This window comes from Anoplophora glabripennis, unplaced genomic scaffold (genome assembly GCF_000390285.2).
Source record: "Anoplophora glabripennis isolate ALB-LARVAE unplaced genomic scaffold, Agla_2.0 scaffold29, whole genome shotgun sequence".
Lineage (NCBI taxonomy): Eukaryota > Metazoa > Arthropoda > Insecta > Coleoptera > Cerambycidae > Anoplophora > Anoplophora glabripennis.
The window spans coordinates 628,099-647,625 of record NW_019416257.1 but is presented as its reverse complement, the minus strand read 5'-3'; the positions used below and the strand labels follow the sequence as shown (position 1 = coordinate 647,625).

The window sequence follows — 19,527 nt, the reverse complement described above, 5'->3', positions numbered from 1 at the left end:
TAATATCACATGACCTCGGTGGAAATTCATGTTCAGCATTGAGACTTATTAGTCGATTTTGGAAAACTTCCCTCAACATATTCATCGTCTCGCCTGCCGTATGTGCCCTTGCGCCATCTTGTTGAAAGTAAAAGTTTGTAATTTCGTTTTCTTCCAGCTGGTTAACAAAAGGAGCGATAATTTCTTCTCTATACCTTTGCGCAGTAAGAGTACCATTAAAAAAAATAGGTCCATAAATCCTCCTTCGATTGAGAGCACACCAAACTCCAATTTTTTGAGCGTGTAGAGGGCCCTCGACAAAAAAGTTATCTGGTTTTTCAGAAGACCACATTCTCATATTCTGTGAGTTTACGTAACCACTTAAATGAAACCAGGCTTCATCAGAAAAAAAGGTGATATTATGAAGTTCACCGTAGTTGTTTAAAAACCATTCACAAAATACAGCCCGTCGCGGAAAATCAACTTCATGAAGTTCTTGCTGACAAGTTAAACGATAGGAGAACAAACGCAAATCTTTTTTTAACACTGTGTGGCAGGTACCGACTGATACTCCCACCATTTGTGATAAAACACGTACAGAAGTTCTTGGCGCATTTTCCATTATTTGTTGGACATTTTCTTTTAATTCTTCAGTCCGCTTTTTAGGTCGGCCGCTTCCTTCTTTTCTTGTTACACTGCCCGTTTCACGAAAAACATTAACACAACGCTGAACTGCACTTTGAAAAATTTTGTACTCAACAACGCCGGGAAATTGATTTTGAAATTCTATGAAACATTCCTCAATAGAATACTTCCATATTCCATCAATCTTGCGTCCATTTCTAAAGTAGGACTCTATGATAAACACTTTTTGTTCTTGAGAAAACACCATTTTAAACGCTTTTTAAAACGAAAATATTCAAATTGATAGCGGCGATATAGCGCTTTGACAGATGACGTTTAAGTTCATTTGCTATACGCTACGCCCTACGTCCAAATTTTCAGAACCAACTTGACCACGTTTTTATTTGAACGCTCGTTACAATTCAACCATCACTCAAATTTTGTAACAAATCTTCGAAATAAACCTTTGAATAATGGAGTCACTGTCAACAGCTCATTCAAAATCAGCCATACAATTAGCATCCAGAGAATCATTAATAGAGTCAACGTTAACAGGACCAATTATTTACAATAATTATGATTTTAATAACTGTTCACTTAAAACAATCTATTTATGACTAATACGCGTTCGTTGTCTACTTTTAAATAAAATTTTAACTAAATTTTAACATTATTATTATTCATGAGATTGTCTTACCAAATACTATTCGAGATTAGATTTTGAGCCAGATATTTTTGTACGTTTGTTTTCTCGTACTTACTTTTCGTAAGTAACTCCAACTGTTTTCGACAAAATCACTCGAGCTACGCCGAAACGCCTGTCGTTAAATTGCCACGACAGTATATAAATATTCGAAAACAACATAAAAATATCTGGCTAAATCTGAGCTCTTACGGTATTACCCTCGAAAATATAATATCTTCCTAAAATATGACAAACGAAAAACATTGTACATTGTTGTTTGGCAATCCCAAAATATTAATGGCAACAACACTTTTATTAAATCCTATTATCAATAGATTCAGTAATCGGCCGAAGATAATAATATGTTCTAATCAATATTTCTTTATTTCATTGGATTTTCTAGATTTCAATCGCAATTAATCAATACCGGATAAAATACGTGTCATAGAAAATCAACACCTGACAGACTACTACTTGACAATTTAGAACACCTGGTGTAGGTATCTGTATCATGAACCGTGTTTCTATTGTAAATATAAATATTGCTTAAAATGATTACTATCATTTAATGTTTGTAATGTTATGTAACTAAATACATCACTTATTCATATTTCGAAACTGGAAAAATTGATAAGATTAAACGACAAAATTTGTTTAAATTTAAAACAAATTCCGCAGTTCAAGATATACTTACTTTTCTAAATTCTCATCAAACGAGAACTTATTCTTTCATTTTATTTTATAAATTCAATAGGACAAATATGTATTGTTTATGAACACAGTTTAGATATAATCAATTTTTTAAGTTGTTTGGCTTAGTTTTGATTATTATCTTTCATGTAGTTCTTTCTTGATATATCCAGACAATTGATTAAAAAAATTACATATAACATCATTTATTAATTTTGGAAAATCTGTACTTCTGTAAATTAGGTAGAGATTAAGAGTAAGGTGAGATGATGACATCCAATGACATATTTGATTTTTAATAAGTTTTTGTACTAGTGATTTAATGCCTATAAGGGCCTGAAATTTATTTGTATTTTTGTCAATTGTTTTTTTGCAAAAACGGTGTTTTTAAATAAAATGACACTAGCCAATTGGATTAATCAAGGACTATTATTTATGAAAAAAATACAAAATACAAAATACACATCATTATACAGGGTGCTTCACAAATGACGACCAAATATGAAACCTCGTATTCTCTGGGGAGTCTTTCCCAATTTTTTTTTTATCTAGGACGCTTCATTAAAAAAATACCTACAGGGTGTTTACCTTCAAAAAATATTTTTTATTTTTTTAAATAATTAAAAACTATTAAGGGAAATAATTTGAAATTGGGCGCTTGTATTTATGTAAACATTGGTCAAAATCTGAGGGCTTTTCCTAAACTTTACATGCTCCACTGGCGGAGGTACAGGGTATCGGTGGTATATTTTTCTAAATAAAATAGTACACCATTGCTTTACGGTGATAAGATTTGAAAAAACTGATGTTCCATGAACCTTTTCTGCTGTCGTTGCGCTTTAATTGAAAAATATCCACATGCTCAACTTTTAAATTTCCGTTATTTATATCTGAGCAATTAGTGTTTGTCATTTGTATGTAATACTTCTATCGAGCTTATCGTATCCCGAAAATGTAAATAATTCCGCTCTTTTGCACTTTCGTCGGTATCTATCTAATAGGTCAATGCTTTTGGCGATAAACCGCCAAACTAGAGCCAGTCTGCCATCATCAATCAGCAACGCAGTAGCAATTCATTCATGTGTTGAATCATATTTAATATCGGCAGTGTATATTCACGTAATTTGAGATGTGAGTGTAAGTATCAATGAAAAATACAGCAATTGTCATTGCGGTTAGTTTATGCCAAATACATTTTTGCAAAATATATCAGTAAAAAGTCTTAATAGTAATTTAGAAATTTTCCTTAGTTACTAGTTTCAAAATCGACGTCTCATGAAAAAGTGTGCTATAATAGTGAACGTAATTTTTTATCTTTGTCGTAGCAATGTCGTAGGAGCTAAATAAAGATCAAGAGATCAATAAATTTGTACCTGCCTGAAAATTGAAAGTAAAAAAAAATTCAAAAGCAACTTTTCGTTATTTTAAATAATGAATCGAATTGTATAGAAAAAACAGTTGTTTTAGTGTTGTTAAATCATTAAAATTTATGTTTTTTAGACAACTAACTGTTAATTTTAATAATTGTAAAAGAAAAAGTGAATAGATTATTTTTATGTAAAATATAATGCTTTACTTCTTTTATAACTTTTTTTTCTAACTCTTATCCCTTTTTCTTGTCACTTATTATTATTATTATATGTACCTATAGGCCAAGCAAATAAAGTTTTTACTCGAAAAAAGTCCTATCCGAGAGATTATTGTAAAATTGTCTAAAGGAAAAAACTTTTATTAGCTAACTTTTCTATTTAAACAAATAAGTGAGGAAAACAGTTTTTTCACTTTGCATGTACTTACCCGTTTGAATATCTTTTCTGGTATTTAATATGTGTTATGAATTTGGGCGAGTTTCTGTTTAAAAACTTCATAGTTCAATCTTCTATGTACATTCCTATTGCCGAGTTTTTAGTTTCCCATTTTTTCACTATTTATTTTTATTATATGTATAACTATGATGAGTAACACAATTAGGACAGAAAATGGTGATACCATGCTAAAAACAAGGCATTTCGAGGTATTTCCTGGCATTTAGAGGCATTTTCAGGTATTTCTGGCATTTCGGAGACATTTCGGTGGCATTTAGGGCATTTAGGGGGATATTTTGGAAATTTTTTGTCGTATCGAAAAATTTGTGGATTTTCGGAGGCATTTTATTTTGGTGCATTTTTCTCGGGGAAGGCATTTTATTATGGTGTACAAAATATGGACAGACGGAAACGTTTCAACTTTTGAAACAAGATGATGCTCTGGGTCGTACGGAATGTTTTCACGATTTAAAAGTGGTCGTCAGTCAATTGAAGAGGATCTTCGACCGCCGGGAAGGCCCTAGACTTCAACTGATGACTCCCGTGTTCAGAAAGTCAAAGATCTGGTGCCTGCAAATCGCCGATAGGTTGCCAGAGAAATTGCAGAAGAGGTTAGGATCTCAATTGGATCATGCCATGAACTTTTAAATGAAAAAATTGAACATGAATCGAGTTCGCAGCAAAAATTGTTCCTCTTTTGATGACTGAACAATAGAAAGAAAATCGTGGGGACGTTTGTCGGCAACTCCTTGAACAAGACAAAAACCAGTAATATATAAAATTAAAAATAAAATTAAAAAATAAAGTTCGGTTATTTTCTGAACAGACCTCGTATGATCGAAATTTTGTCTTTTTGATATCCTGTATCCCACAAATAAACAACAATTAATTTTTTTTTATTTATTCGAGGTTGTATGATAATTTTTAAACACGTGTCTTAAAATTACTATGTCATATCAAACAACGACAAAATGAGGTTCATATTACATGATTATCAAAGTTTAATTAATAATAATTTTCCTTTTTATGTGAGTTGCACGTTATATTTTTTGCAATCTACTGCTCATGTTTAATACCCTAAACATTACACAAAGGCGTATACAAGTATTTTGTTTATTATAGTAATATACGAAAGGAAAGAATCTATTCATTAACAGAAGAATAAACTGTAAAATAACAACCTGTGATATCTAATTTATCGACGAAAGTTAAATGTGCGGTGACAGAAAATAATTTTGGAGAATTTTCTGGATACTTATATTTTCTTGATATTGGCAATTTTTCGTCGCTTAAATCGGCAACTCTTCGAGATTTCCCATTCCTGAAGTCGATGGTTGTGTCTCAAATGTCCTGTCAGCTAACGGCGTCTGAAATAATTGCCCGCGTCGTCTTTCGGATGTGGCAGTTTTTAATATGAAGCGATTTCTCTTGTGGAGCTTCCCATTTTATTAATACCAATCACTTGATTGGAACATTTTCCATTAGCATATCTCAGTCCGTTTTCAGTTTACAGGTAATGTTATATGAAATACATCTAAAATGGCAAATCTCCTCTGATTATGTGTCTTGCTGCCAGAAATTCTGATGATAATGGAGTGGTTGAAGGGGTTACATGTAATCAAATGATTTTTTTAAAAATTGATTGACGTGAACTATCGATATTAAACTTAATTTAGTATTACCTACATATTTTCGAAACGTACTTTTTTCAACTTTATTAAAAGAAGAAAATTATCTAACTTCACTTGTCATTGAACAAATTGCAAACCTACTATGAAAACAAGATGAACATGATGTGAACCTATAACAGTTTATTATTACTTTTATTTAAATACAGAGTAAAATAAACATAGACAGTTTAATTTTTATTATAGATAGAATAACATTACGAAAAAATTATATTAATTTACAAATCATTGCTCTTCGCTGCAAATTCAAATTCATAAATTTACTCCTTTGTACATATTTTCACACATTTTGCAGTTGTTGGTTGGTTCTGTTATATTCTTCACATCGCTACACAAACGCCCAGTCTTAAGGGATGTAAATCTGTTTCTACAAATGTGTGCGGATTTTCTGTAGCCTAGGTTCTGTAATTTTGGCTATACCTATACATAACCTGATATGTGAAACCATGCTTTGTCATTAAAAACGACAAGTGCAACAAATTGTTATTCATGTTTTCTATATGTCGCTCACAGTACTGTAACCGCCCTCCGTAATTTATGGGAAATATTCCTATACAACAGTTGCCTTGTATGGATGTAAATGCAGTTGTTTTTTTAAAGCTTTATGACGTTCCAACTGAAACCCTAAAGTGAAAATTTTGGGTTATTAACTATACTTCAATCTAATCTCAAATTCAAATAAATATTTTAAATTTAAAATGTTTTAGAGACAAACTAAATTTGTGAATATTTGCAGGCACTTGACAAAAAAAATATTTGTTTGAGCAGACAACTTTGATACGAACGTTGTTAGACTTTAATATATTCTTTGCTGTATTTATCGATGACATTTTCTGTAAGTACAGTTGGTCTGCCCGTAGATTTTCTTTGCAAATGCAAGTGTTTGGTTTCAAATCTTTCGACAATAGCACATTTCGGTTTAAGAAAGTATCATAGTCAATATTTGCGTCTGGAAATTTCGATGAACGCTTTTGATCAGGGGGTGGAAGCCACCCTTCTAAGGGGTGGAAAATAAAATATTGAAAATAACCCAGGAATCGATAAAGCAATCAATTTTAAGCATAAAGTATCCTATGAACATTGTTCAATAGTCAATATTTTCTGAGTTATTGGAGATTGAAAATGTACATTTTTTATTAAAAAAGACGTTTTTCAGTAGTTTTTCTCGAATAACTCGGAAAATAGACATTCTATGAAAAAAAAAACATAACGAAGGAAATGAAGCTTATAGAAAAAGAAAAAGATTATGTTCTTTTTCATTTATGTAGGTGCAATAGTTGCTAACATACGGCTGATTGAAGATAATTTCATTTCCGCCGGAAACTAAATTGGAAACATTTAACGTAAAATAACTAAAAAAAAAATTCTATTTTTGAAAAAAACTGCACAGAACATTAAAAAAAATCTTTAAAATGAACTTGACTAAGTCATTAACTTAAAATTAACAGTTATGATCAAAATAAAACTGTTAATTCGCTTTTTCAGAAAAAAAATCAGTATAAAAACTGATGAATTTTTCACGAGATTTAAAATTAAAAGTAATCCTTCTACAAGTTACATTTTTTATGCGCTAACAATATATTATACAAGTTTAAGCGGTTTAGAAAGCATATTTTTGAAAATATTACGTTTTGATTGAAAAAAATAATTCATTAAAAAAAATTAAATAAAAATTAACAGAGATGTCGCTGCTAGAATTTTGCAGTTGAGGGTAAAGGGCAAGAAAAATTACACCAATCATGAGCCGGTAAAACTAAACGTTGCGTTTTGAAGTAGTCTTGATCTTATTGTTGAAGTAAGTTTTAATTTTATCAGAATTTAATTGCCGACATTTTCCGAAATTGTAGAAAAAGTAATTTCATCTTTAAAATTTAGTATATTTTTTCATACAATCGCATTATCTATATAATGATTCGGGGAAATATAAATAACAGATTAGATCATCAAAAAATTTACTTTAAATATTTTTTCCTTATGCAGACGTACCTGTAAATAGCACTTGAAATGAAATGTGTTTATCACTAATACGCTATCTGCAGCATATTTATTAAAATTGTATATTTCCTGGAAGTAGTAGAACCGTCGTCAAATTTCTGTTATCTTCGTCCAATGACAAAAATAAATAATTTAAAAATATACGGGGTGTTTCCTTTTTAAACGTACTAACTTTGGCGAATACATTTTTTTTGGTAGTTTTTTGTGATATCTAAAAGACATCAAGTAACAATGAAATCAAATTGAGTATGTCTTATGATAATATAATGTCTTTTAAAAATACCCTAGTAATGATTTACTAGAGCCACCAGTGACGTGGTAGACGGGCAATCAATGCCTTCATTTTAAACAGAATTTCTACGTCTTTGGGTTTTTCTTCAAATTTTATGTCGTATGAGGTTTTCTAAATATTTTAAATTTATGTGAATTATTATTTTTGAAACTGTTAAATCAAAAAAATTAAAAGACTTATTAATTTCGTTTTCCAACGTTACTTTAATATTAACGGGCAAATTTTATTTAATCTATTGTTTAGCTCATTTATTTCAACAAAATTATCATTCCAACAAATTAATACATCATCAACATATCTGGACCAATATAAAATTTTATTTTTGAAAATGTAACATTCGGAAAAACAGTCCATTCCAAAGAATTCATAAATATACCCGAAGGAAAGGTGCTAATAGATTACAAGACCATCCAATACAAGAAATGTGTTCTGCTTAAGGTAATCTATGGTTTCTTTTTATTTCCAGAACTCCGAAAATGAAGACCCAGCGTCGTCTGTGCAGCCAAATATGCTTGCTGTTAGGAGGAGTGGCACTAATCGGGATAGGTATTTCAATATTCATTTTCTCGGAATGGATATACGAGTACATACTAAAAGACGCGTTAAAGTTCAATCCCACCTCCAAACCCTTCAACGTATGGAAGACCAACGACCCTCCCTTGATAATGGAAATCTACTTGTTCAACTGGACGAACCCGGAGCAAATCGGCAACCTTTCAGTTAAACCTGAATTCGAAGAAGTCGGACCTTATAGGTTCAAGGAAATTAAAGAAAAAGTCAATATTACTTGGCATGACAATTACACGATTAGTTATAGGCATAGGAAGCTATATTTTTTCGACGAAGAAAATAGTGTTAGGAACTTAAGCGATGTGATATCTACTATTAACGTTGTCCCTTTGGTAAGTAACAGTAAAAATATATGTATTTCATTGAACAAATAAAAGATACTTTAAAAAAAGGGAAACATGCGGTTCCCAAAAGAAAATGCATAAAAAAAGGGGAAGAAGAGAAACTCTCTATTAATGTCATTTTGTTTTTGTCTTCATGAATTACACAGGTCAGCATTTGATCTAAGAATAATCACCGGACCTGACCAGGGTACTTATAGGCTTTTATAGGTTTTTTAGATCGCTGATTCTGAATCCAAGGTTGGCTAAGCTCCATCACGTCAGGTTCAAGGTCATTTGAAGGTCAAATAGCCAAAAATGGTCTAAAAAATCTGAAAAAATTCATACGTATGTTTTTGGGGTAGGTGAGTTCAAAGCCGCTGCTATTTTTACCATTCAAATACATCTAAAGGTCGTATCAAGGTGATTTGGAAGTCAAATTGAGAAATATGGTTTAAAAAATCTGAGAAAATTTATAGGTATGTTTTTGGAGTAGCTGAGTTAAAATCTGCTGTCAGTTTTACCCCTGAAGGACATCTGAATGTCATTTTAAGGTCATATCAAGGTCATTTCAAGGTCTAATCGAGAAAATCTGTATAAAAAATCTGAAAAAATTTAGGGAAGTCACGAAAAAGTTTTTAGGAAATAATAAAGACCCCGACTACAAAAATATTGTTGCAACAATGGCAAAGAATTTCCAAAAATTAGGATGTTTAATGAACCTTAAACTCCACTTTCTTGATTCTCATCTTAACTTCGTTCCAGAAAATCTAGGGGCATTCAGTGACGGACAAGGTGAAAGAATGCATCAGGACCTGAGTGACTTTGAGAAAAGATATCAGGGTGTTTGGGGAAAGAATATGTTGGCAGACTATTGCTGGTGTTTAAAAAGAGACACAAACGTAGAACATAAAAGAAAATCAATTAGAAGATCGTTTGAAACTAAACGTAAACGATTCAAAGCTGACGATTAATTTGTATGCTAAACAAAAAGATTTATTTATTGAAAACAATTTTAAAAACAGTAAGGTGTAATTGGGGTGAAAGTCTCACCTTAATTGCTGGACACGTTACTGTTCTTGCCTTAACTGGCCGGGACATTCAGTCATCTTGACTTAATTGTCTGGACGCACTTATGTTCTTGCCTTAACTGGCCGGGACATTCAGTCATCTTGCTTTAATTGGCCGGACACGCTTATATTTCTACCTAACTGACCGGAAAATTGCCTTAACTGGCTAGCCTCCTGTATGTTTTTTCAGATTTTTTAGACCGATTTTCTCGATTTGACCTAAATGACTCCGACATGACCTTCATATGTCCTTCAGGGGAGAAACTGACAGCGGATTTTAACTCAGCTACTCCAAAAACATACGTATACATTTTCTCAGATTTTTAGACCATATTTCTCGATTTGACCTCCAAATCACCTTGACGCGACCTTTAGATGTCTTTGAATAGTAAAAATAGCAGCGGCTTTGAACTCGGCTACCCCAAAAACATACGTATGAATTTTTTCAGATTTTTTAGACCATTTTTGGCCATTTGACCTTGAAATGACCTTGAACCTGACGTGATGGAGCTTAGCCAACCTCGGATTCGGAATCAGCGATCCAAAAAACCTATAAGTACCCTGGTCAGGTCCGGTGATTATTCTTAGATCAAATGTTGACCTGTGTTATTATTGATCATTTAGTCCTTTCATGAGAGCATGTGGGGTGCTTTCTGTAAGATCACTCAGTTGCACTTCTCGTTTCTTAAAGTGGTTGAAAAATTTCCATGTTGTGACTGTTTTAATAGAACTTTAAGGATAGTTTTTGTAGTCTTAGATTGATGGGTTCTATATTGGTAACATCATACAACAGCTCATTGGAAGGATTTTCGTGAAGCTGAAATTAAGTAAAGAAGATATTCTAGGATAGGTCTAGTCTTTTGTAGATATGTGCAGTTGTTTTCTTGAGCACTCCTTTGTTTTCATAAGTTAAACTACGAAAATGTTTCGCTCTGACAATGCATTTCTTTCTAATTAAATTGCATGACAGAAATTATTATATAGGAATAGTGAAAGTGAAACACCTTGAAGTAGGGAGAGAATTCTTGAGAGAAGTTTTGACTGATTCTAATCTGTAATTTCCTCTTATTTGAGTAAGTCAAATAGATACTTAGAACAATGAGGACATCCAATCTTAAAAAAAGACCAGCATACCAGACTGTATCAAAAGCTTTACTTATAACGCGAATTGAAGCAGAACTATACGACCGAAAGCTTTGGTTATTTGAAGTTGGTGTTCTAAGTGGATGAATAGTTGAGGTTTCATCTCTAAAGTCAAATTGATCATTAGGTATCGATTGTTCAATAGCATCTTGTGAACGATTAAGAATATTTTTTTCAATTATTTTTTTTTTTTGCTGTTACTGGCAGTAATGTAATGGTGTTTCCATACAGATGGATACTATTTCTACCACGAACCTCAAATTCGTTAATCGTAAATGCAAAATTTTTACTTCTATTCGGCAATCTTAAGAAAATAATACACAGTAGCGAAGTCACTTTCTCTTCATTCTTCAAAAGCTATATTTCGCAAACTAGAATAATAAAAACATATATTGTATCCTAATCTCCAGTGCTACAACAGTGAAGTCATTGCCTTATATGAGTGTCAAACAGGTTATGAAAGTGATTGTCTGTCACCCATGTGTCTTTGAAGCTCCCATTTTAATAATTTCTGTGCTGGTTGTCACGTCGCTTGTACAGATTTCTTCACGTTTCGAAAGACCANTAGTCACCAGTATCTCCCTATAGCAAATAGCGACGTTGCCACAAGTACACTTGAAATAAATTTCAATCAATTTTAATGTCAAGGTTTTCTAATCAAGTGTTCTTAGTGCATACCAATTTTCTCCAAAATTGAAGAACAAATCAATTTTCATTGAAATCACTTCAAGGTTGAAATTAATTTCAATGTTTTTACAGCATAGGGCTGATTGCCTTATATGAGTGTCAAACAGGTTATGAAAGTGATTGTCTGTCACCCATGTGTCTTTGAAGCTCCCATTTTAATAATTTCTGTGCTGGTTGTCACGTCGCTTGTACAGATTTCTTCACGTTTCGAAAGACCACTTTCTCTTTTTCTTAAAAGAAGCTCCTGAGATTAAGTCCTCCAGCCGGTATTGATGTTTGATTCATAGGGTACCCAACAAGATTTGAAGTCACTGGCCTGATATTCCAATCTCGACTTATATTGTTTTTATATGCTCTAACTCTAAAGCAAATATTTTTGCTTAAGAATATAATAAAATCACATACCATCACTCCATAGAGAAATATACAGGGTGTTTCACGGTGACGGCCCATTAGAATTATTTCAGAAACTACTTCGATTTGAATTTTGAAAATTTGGGATAGCGGGTTTTTGGGCATGCCCTTCTCAACTAAAATAATGGCGTCCACGTACCACTTCCGGTTATACCGGAAGTCGCCATTAACTTGCTTATTTTAAATGAAACTCCCTATAAATTATTTTAGTTGAACTTTTATGAAGTTTCCCTCTTCCTAAAATTAACCGTTTTCGAGATAATTAATTTTTTTCAAAAAAATGGACAGAAACAGTGACTAGCTTCAAACCATGTGTATTTTATACTAAGAAAGCTAAAACAACAATATTTATAGAGAAGGTAGCTAGACCCCTAAGCTGCCCATCCATACTTTCAAACTGGCTTAATTGCATACAGGGTGCTAGAAATTTAATGCCGAGTTTAGTTAACTTCAAACCTTCATAAGTCGTTTTTTTTAATGGAACACCTTGTATGTTTTTCTATATTCTGATACACAATTTTATTCTCTTTCGAACGGTGTGGGTTCCCTATACCTATCTCTTCTAGTTTTTAAGTTATTTACTATTTTTTGTGTAATCACCTAAAATCATGTATAGTCTGTTTGGAAATGAAAGAGAGTAATAAAACCCCGAGATAAGAACCGGCCATGGGCGTGGTAATATTTCGTTTCAAGTAATTATCGGGTAACATTAATGATAACAGGTAATGGGTGTACATTAGTATATTTTATTGGATACATCATAGAGCAGGAGCCAGTGTATTGTGACAGATCAATCCAGTCTTAGAGCTGAATATACGAAAACGTACTAGTGCAGTAGAGTAAAATTCGACTTGTGTTTAGTGACTATTGTGCCAGTGGATATAATATTGTTTGGGTAAAATGTCGAGCTTATCAGATTACGTACCTGCTAAATGCGTGAAAAGATGTGCGCTGTCTCAGAATGAGAAGATTATTATATTAAATGTATTTAATGCATTGAAACACCAAAATCCTACCAACAGTGTTGACGACATCGTGGAAAAGTGTTCCAAAATGACAGGGATTGGAAAATCGACTATCTACAGACTTTTAAAGGAAACAAAAAATGAACAAGATACTGTAAATCCCCCAAAATCATCTACAGGGAGGTCAAAAGTCGTTATAGATGATTTCTTCAAAAATGTCATTCGCAGAAAAGTACACTCATTTTATTTTAAAAAAGAAATACCAACGCTAAACAAAATTTTAAGTGAACTTTCAGAGGACAACGATTTGCCAAAAATCAGTAGAAGCAAATTATGGGCCGTCTTACGAGAGTTGAATTTTTGCTGGGAAAAGCAGAACAGGAAGTCAGTTCTTATCGATAAAGATGAAATTATTTGTTGGCGAAGATCCTACTTAAGATCAATTAGAAAATTCCGTGACGAAGGGAGGAATATTTATTATCTAGACGAAACTTGGGTCAACGAGGGATATACTGTAACAAAAGTATGGCAAGATAAAAATGTAAAAAGTTTTCGACAAGCATTTTTGGATGGACTTTCAACAGGGTTCAAGGCACCTTCAGGTAAAGGGCGAAGATTAATAGTGACACATATAGGTAGTGCCAGTGGTTTTGTAGATGGCGGTTTACTTTTATTTGAATCTAAAAATACAGGTGACTATCACGAAGACATGAACGCAGATGTTTTCGAAGAGTATTTTACACAGATGTTGGATCTTATTCCTCCGGGGTCTGTAATTGTCATGGATAATGCCAGTTACCATTCACGGCAGACCGAGCGGACGCCTACGACTGCTTGGAGGAAAGCCGATATAATTCAATGGTTATCCGGAAAAAACATTTCTTTTGAAACAAATATGGTGAAAAAGGAACTTTTGACACTTGTCAATCTTAATAAAGATCAGAAAAAATATGTTATCGATGAAATGGCAACAAATCGCCAAATAACGGTACTACGGTTACCACCTTATCACTGTGAACTTAACCCAATCGAATTAGTCTGGGCGCAGGTAAAAGGAGATGTAGCGCGAAATAATACGACGTTTAAATTAAGTGACGTGAAAATTTTGTTAAAAAATTCCTTGGAACGAGTAACTGCAGATAACTGGCAAAGATGTATACATCATGTACAAAAAGAAGAGGAGAAAATGTGGGAACTCGATAATTTAATTGACGTTACTGTGGAACCTATCGTTATCAATCTAGGAGACGAAGATAATTCATCAGAATATTCAGAGGATGAATTTTAATATACCTACTTTTTTATTTTCTTTATTGTACATTTATACAACACTACATTTACTCACCATAATTTGAATTTTCAAAATACATATATTTTTGTGTGGAATAAAAGTCTATTCATTAAATTTAAATAAATATTTTGATAATAATATTGAATAATTTTATTTGAATTACTAAAAACCCTCTTAACCCGGTTATGATGCTTAAAGTAGCCTCATGTTTTGAAATGCTGTTTTTATATTGTTTACTTATAAGAGAAATGGACCGAGAAATTGAAGCGGCATAGACAAAGACGGATTGTCGGGGATTAAATTTTAGCTACCTGCTACAATTTAGTACAGTCCGATCGCACAAAGTTTTTTTAAAAGTACACCTCATCCTATACCGAAAATGCATAATATAAAAATATTGAATATAAGCACCAGTACTACATTTATTTTGCATACATAATAAGCTTTTATTACTTTCTTTCATTTCTAAACAGACTATATTTTCTTGCGAAGATAGCTGCGGAATTTTTAACAAAACTTCAAAACAAACAACACCCTGTGTACCTCTTCCAGTTTTCTGCAGAACGCAGTGGCGTACTAATTTTTTTCATAATGTACCTACTTGGCAAAGCCTACAAAATTTCTATCTTTTTTTAATAACAATATTTAGTGTTGAAAATAAATCAGTCACGTTTATATTCGGAAATGCAACTGCAACATTATAATTTATTCTGTGTTGTTTTACAGTCCGTTAGTTTTAAGGCACGAAACTTTGGATACTGGACGAAAAGGATGATATCCATGGGACTGTCGAGCATATCTAGTCTTCACGTTACTAAAACGGCCGCTGAAATTCTCTTTGATGGATATGAGGAACCAATTTTAAGCACGTTGTCCCTCATCCCAGTACTCAACGTTCAGGACAGATTTGGTATATTTTATGGGGTAAGCACGGAAACTAGATTGAATTTAAGGTTTTTCAATGTTCATTTCGAAGCTAAATCAAATTAGTTATAATAATTTTCCTTAATTCCCATCAAATGCTGATATTTATGTTCCTTGAACTAAATATTTATGTAACTTAAGAAATAACTGCATAGTCAAGGTAGTAAATAATAATTTTAAAAAACTGGAAACAAAAAAAATTCAAAATTGTTGCTTCTCTTTCAAAACAAGCACGGGCTTTTTTGGGCAATGTCGCCTGTCAGCTTTTTTAATTTGATTCATTATCTTTAATTTGTCGCTGATTTATCGTTTTTAGCTTTTCAAACAATAATTTAAAGAAATTAATATAAAAATGCAAAATTTTCCTTTGATTTGGATCACTAATGAGGGTTTCTTTGGAATAGGGAAAACATCTTTAGTCTATTCATTATTTATAATGTTATCTCAAGCTTAGCGAAAATCAAGTACCCTGCAGAGGAAAAAAAATTAATCTTAAAACGATAAGAACGTCTTATAACGATACTCTGAGTATTCAAAACTCTGCTTAGATTTTCTATATGATCATTAGTTGTCAGAACCAAAAACGTAATTTTTGTTTTGAGCAACGATAAATGAATCAAAACTAGTTTCACATTAATAGGACTTTTTCCTTGTCGGATACCATGTCCATGTTTTTAAAAACACAGTAATAATATATCCAATTATTAATTTTTATTTCTATTTCGACTTTATTAGAAAATTCGTTTAAAACTTGTTACACGTTGTATAACAATTTCAAGTGAGCAAGTAAATATTGGATATCCAAAGTAAATAAATTTATCGAAATGTTTATAGATTGAAGATAAAATTTGTAATTTTGTCTACTAATATCGCTTATCGCCAAACAATTCATGTATGACTTATTTCAAATATTACGCACTGATTGTTTGCACATAAAAAAATTTCGCAGTCATTTCTTGGATCTTACGAGCGTATAGTGAATATCATTTTGTAATCTCAAGGCGGAATCAGTCTCATTATCAGCCGTAGAGACCACAAAAATATTTGTGATAGTGAAATTCATGGCATTCATTGTACCATAATAGCGGAGACCTGTTTTGGGAAATTTCTTTGCTCTGAAATAATATCGGAAAAATAAAATATTAATTATTCACCAATTCAATTACTTGAAAGTCAGTCATCTGTTCTCTCCTCGAAATGATTCGTTTCTTTACCGATAGATGTTAAAGGTGTTTCATTAATCTGCCGATTTATCTATTCTTTCCTACATTACCATTAATCATTGCTATGAAGGAAGATATAAGCATAAAACCGAACAGTTTTCTTTCATTTTGCTAGATAAGCCTTCACCATTGCACCAATTATTATCGGAATATCGTTTTTGCGTAATTATCTGCTTTTCGTGGAGTACCCATCCTCTTGAATCAGCTAGAATACAGTAGTTGAATGTATGTGATATACTTAAATCTACAAATACCCACATCTAAGTGTATATTTCCGTTTAAAGTTACGTAACTAAAGCGACTCGTTCGTCGAAATCGTGCAAAAGTGTAATCTTTGCAAATTGAAGGAAGCGCAACCCCTGCTTGTTGCATTTGATAGAGCAGTTAGTCCCACGTGTTTAACTACCTACTTATTTTACTTTGTTGTCGACGGTTTATATAATTGCAGTCGAGCTGGATTCCTGTTAATTTGGACATGCAGAATTTAATTTGGGACAAAAAATAAAGGACGTTTCGATGAATTCTAAAACATAGCTACAGGAGCAGTTCAAGTAATATTTCAATGATACTCATACAGCTACCAAAGTTTTAAGAAATTTTCTTTCGATTTTATAGAAAGTAATTTAGAAAAAAATAATTGACTGTTCAGGAATTTAAACCAAATGTTGTTTAGTTAAATAGAATACCATGTACCTATATTTGTGATTTTTTGGATACCTCTCTTTTTTCTGATTACAATGATATATACATGTTATATATTTGCTTTGATTTTGAGTTGGTTAAAGTATAATTCAAATATTATTTATAGTTTAAAATATAAACAAATGAGAATTAACTCATGTTACTAATTTGACCAATAATTATTAACGATAGGCATTTGAAAATACGCTAATTGTTTTTTTTTTAAATCGCGAGACGTCGATTTAAAAAGAAATCATCAAAATCGGACCTCTAGAACAGCGGTCGGCAAGTGGCGGACCGCGGTCCAGGTCCGGACTGCGGAAGGTAAAATACTGGACCGCCAAAAATTTTTTGAAAATATAAATTACTTAAATAAATTATTTAAAAACATTTTTTTACGTTTGACTGTCATCCTTATCATTTTTTCTAGTATTTTACAATTGTGTGACTGATTTGAGTTCTTAATGGTTGGTAAGCAGAATAAATTTGAGTGCAAATTAAAATAAAAATTAGTAAGAAATATGAATTTTTTTCTGGACCTCGTTAAAAAATTTTCAAAAGTATACGGACCCCACCTAAAATTACTTGCCGACCCCTGCTCTAGAAGAGATATTAAAAATGTTTAAGCGCGTCGCGGTTTTGAACTCGCCGCTTTATATTCGAGCAGGCCGAAGCGGCCGCGCTCTCTGCTTCCCCCACCACCTCCACCCGTACGATTTTCTTGAATTTCTCGCTTGCATAAATAACTTTAAACAAGTTTTAAAGTAGGTTACCAATGAAGAAAAGTATTGCAAACTTAGACCTGGTAAGTACTCGGAATACCAAAGGTATTTTTCGCAAAATTAGCCCGGTATATTTAGTGTAAATGACGGTTAACTTTGATCGGCTATAACTTCGTAACTAATTGACCAATCGATCTGTTTTTTTTTTTAAGAAGCGTCTTTCCAATTACTTTTAAAACCTGCTTTAAAAAATTTGATTTCATTGAATATTCACAAAGTTATTTTAGTTGTTTATAAGTACAAAAATTCGACCAATGTTTAAACAAGCACCAGAGCTCTCCTAATTGACGGATTCGAATTTTTCAAAAAGCGTTTGAAAGCTTGAGAGACCTTCAATGTGATTAAATTTTCAAGTATCTAAGGTCCTTGGTTTTTGCTGTGCAATATTTTGAAAATTTGCAAATTTTTTTCCAAAACCTGGGTTGCAAAATTATTATGCAAAATCAATCGAACTGATTTTGATTTAATTTGGTGTGATGATTCTCCATAACATGAAGTTTTCTTGAGCCAAGTATGAAGGTCCTATACCCAATTTAAAGACCCTAAAAGAATTTTTTAACCCCATTTTTGGCGATTTTTTCCATTTTTACAATGATAATCATGATTCATTCGATTTGTAACTAGTCATGTTTTGTAAAAAAATTTATTACAAACATTTTTTCTCTTTCCATTTTCGCCTAAAATCAACTCTTGAAAAAAAATAATTAAATAGGAAGAAAAATATGACATTTTTCGAATTTTTTTAACATAACGTGCCGCCAAAAGTTAAGCACAAGTTTAGAAAAAACAGAAAAATTTTCATTTCTAGTGATATTTGAAAACCAAAAAGCCAAAAATCTCTGTGGATATACGAGTCACCCAAACCAAAACAGATACCGCCTAGTCTATCTTGCGAATCATAAAATTGCACTTCATAAGAAAATTTTATTAAAAAAACACATATTTTCGGCAAAATACACTCGCCTTAAAGAGCTCACCTTTTTAAAAATGCATTGCAATACATTTATTTTTTTTTCATAAATTCCTAACTTTTCGAAAAAACTTGAAGATATCAAAAAGTTAGTAAATGAATGAGGCTTTTTAGACATATTTTTTAAAAGGAAAAAATTGTATGGAAATTATTAATTATTTCAACCCTTTACAAAAATACGTCAGGGTTGAAAAAATTTTTAAATGTATAGTTTTTTTGGCAGATAATGTTCACCAAGTTTGGTTTCTTTAGCTTGAAACACATGAAAGATAAAAAAGAAAAAAAATTTTTAATTTTTGGAGGGGCGTAACTTTTCAGGGAAGTTTTTTTCAAAAAATTTTATACCAAAGACCCCTATTAATTTTCATCAGAGAAATGCCCCTTATATTTTTTTGGTGTTATTTATATAAATAACCTGTATAAACCAAAATATTGTGTAAATTGCCAAAATGGAGCTTTCATAAAAGATTAGCCAAGTGCAGCAAATATTGCATAGCTGTTGCTGTAAGCAAAAAATCCCTAAATTTTAGCGTCACCAATATTAATGATTCGTTTACAATGAACCATGACAAACCATTACGTTCACTCTCGAAATAATGCAGTCGCTGATTGGTTCAATAAAATCTAGTGAAAAATTACACCAAGTTGAAACAGAATATTTAATGTAGTCTTGATCTTGATTGTTTTAATCATTTTTTTATCGAAATTTTGTTGCCAACGTGAAGAAAA

At 32.1% G+C, this 19,527-nt stretch overlaps 1 protein-coding gene across 1 annotated transcript in view; it reads left to right on the top strand.

The window, feature by feature from the left end:
• Window positions 1-19,527, top strand: part of LOC108908732 (protein peste-like) — a 60,782-nt gene that overhangs the window by 17,562 nt on the left and 23,693 nt on the right. The window contains exons 3-4 of the mRNA XM_023457278.1: window positions 8,225-8,660; window positions 14,945-15,142. Coding sequence (XP_023313046.1) covers window positions 8,225-8,660; window positions 14,945-15,142 — 634 coding nt within the window. The remainder of the gene's footprint in view (window positions 1-8,224; window positions 8,661-14,944; window positions 15,143-19,527) is intronic.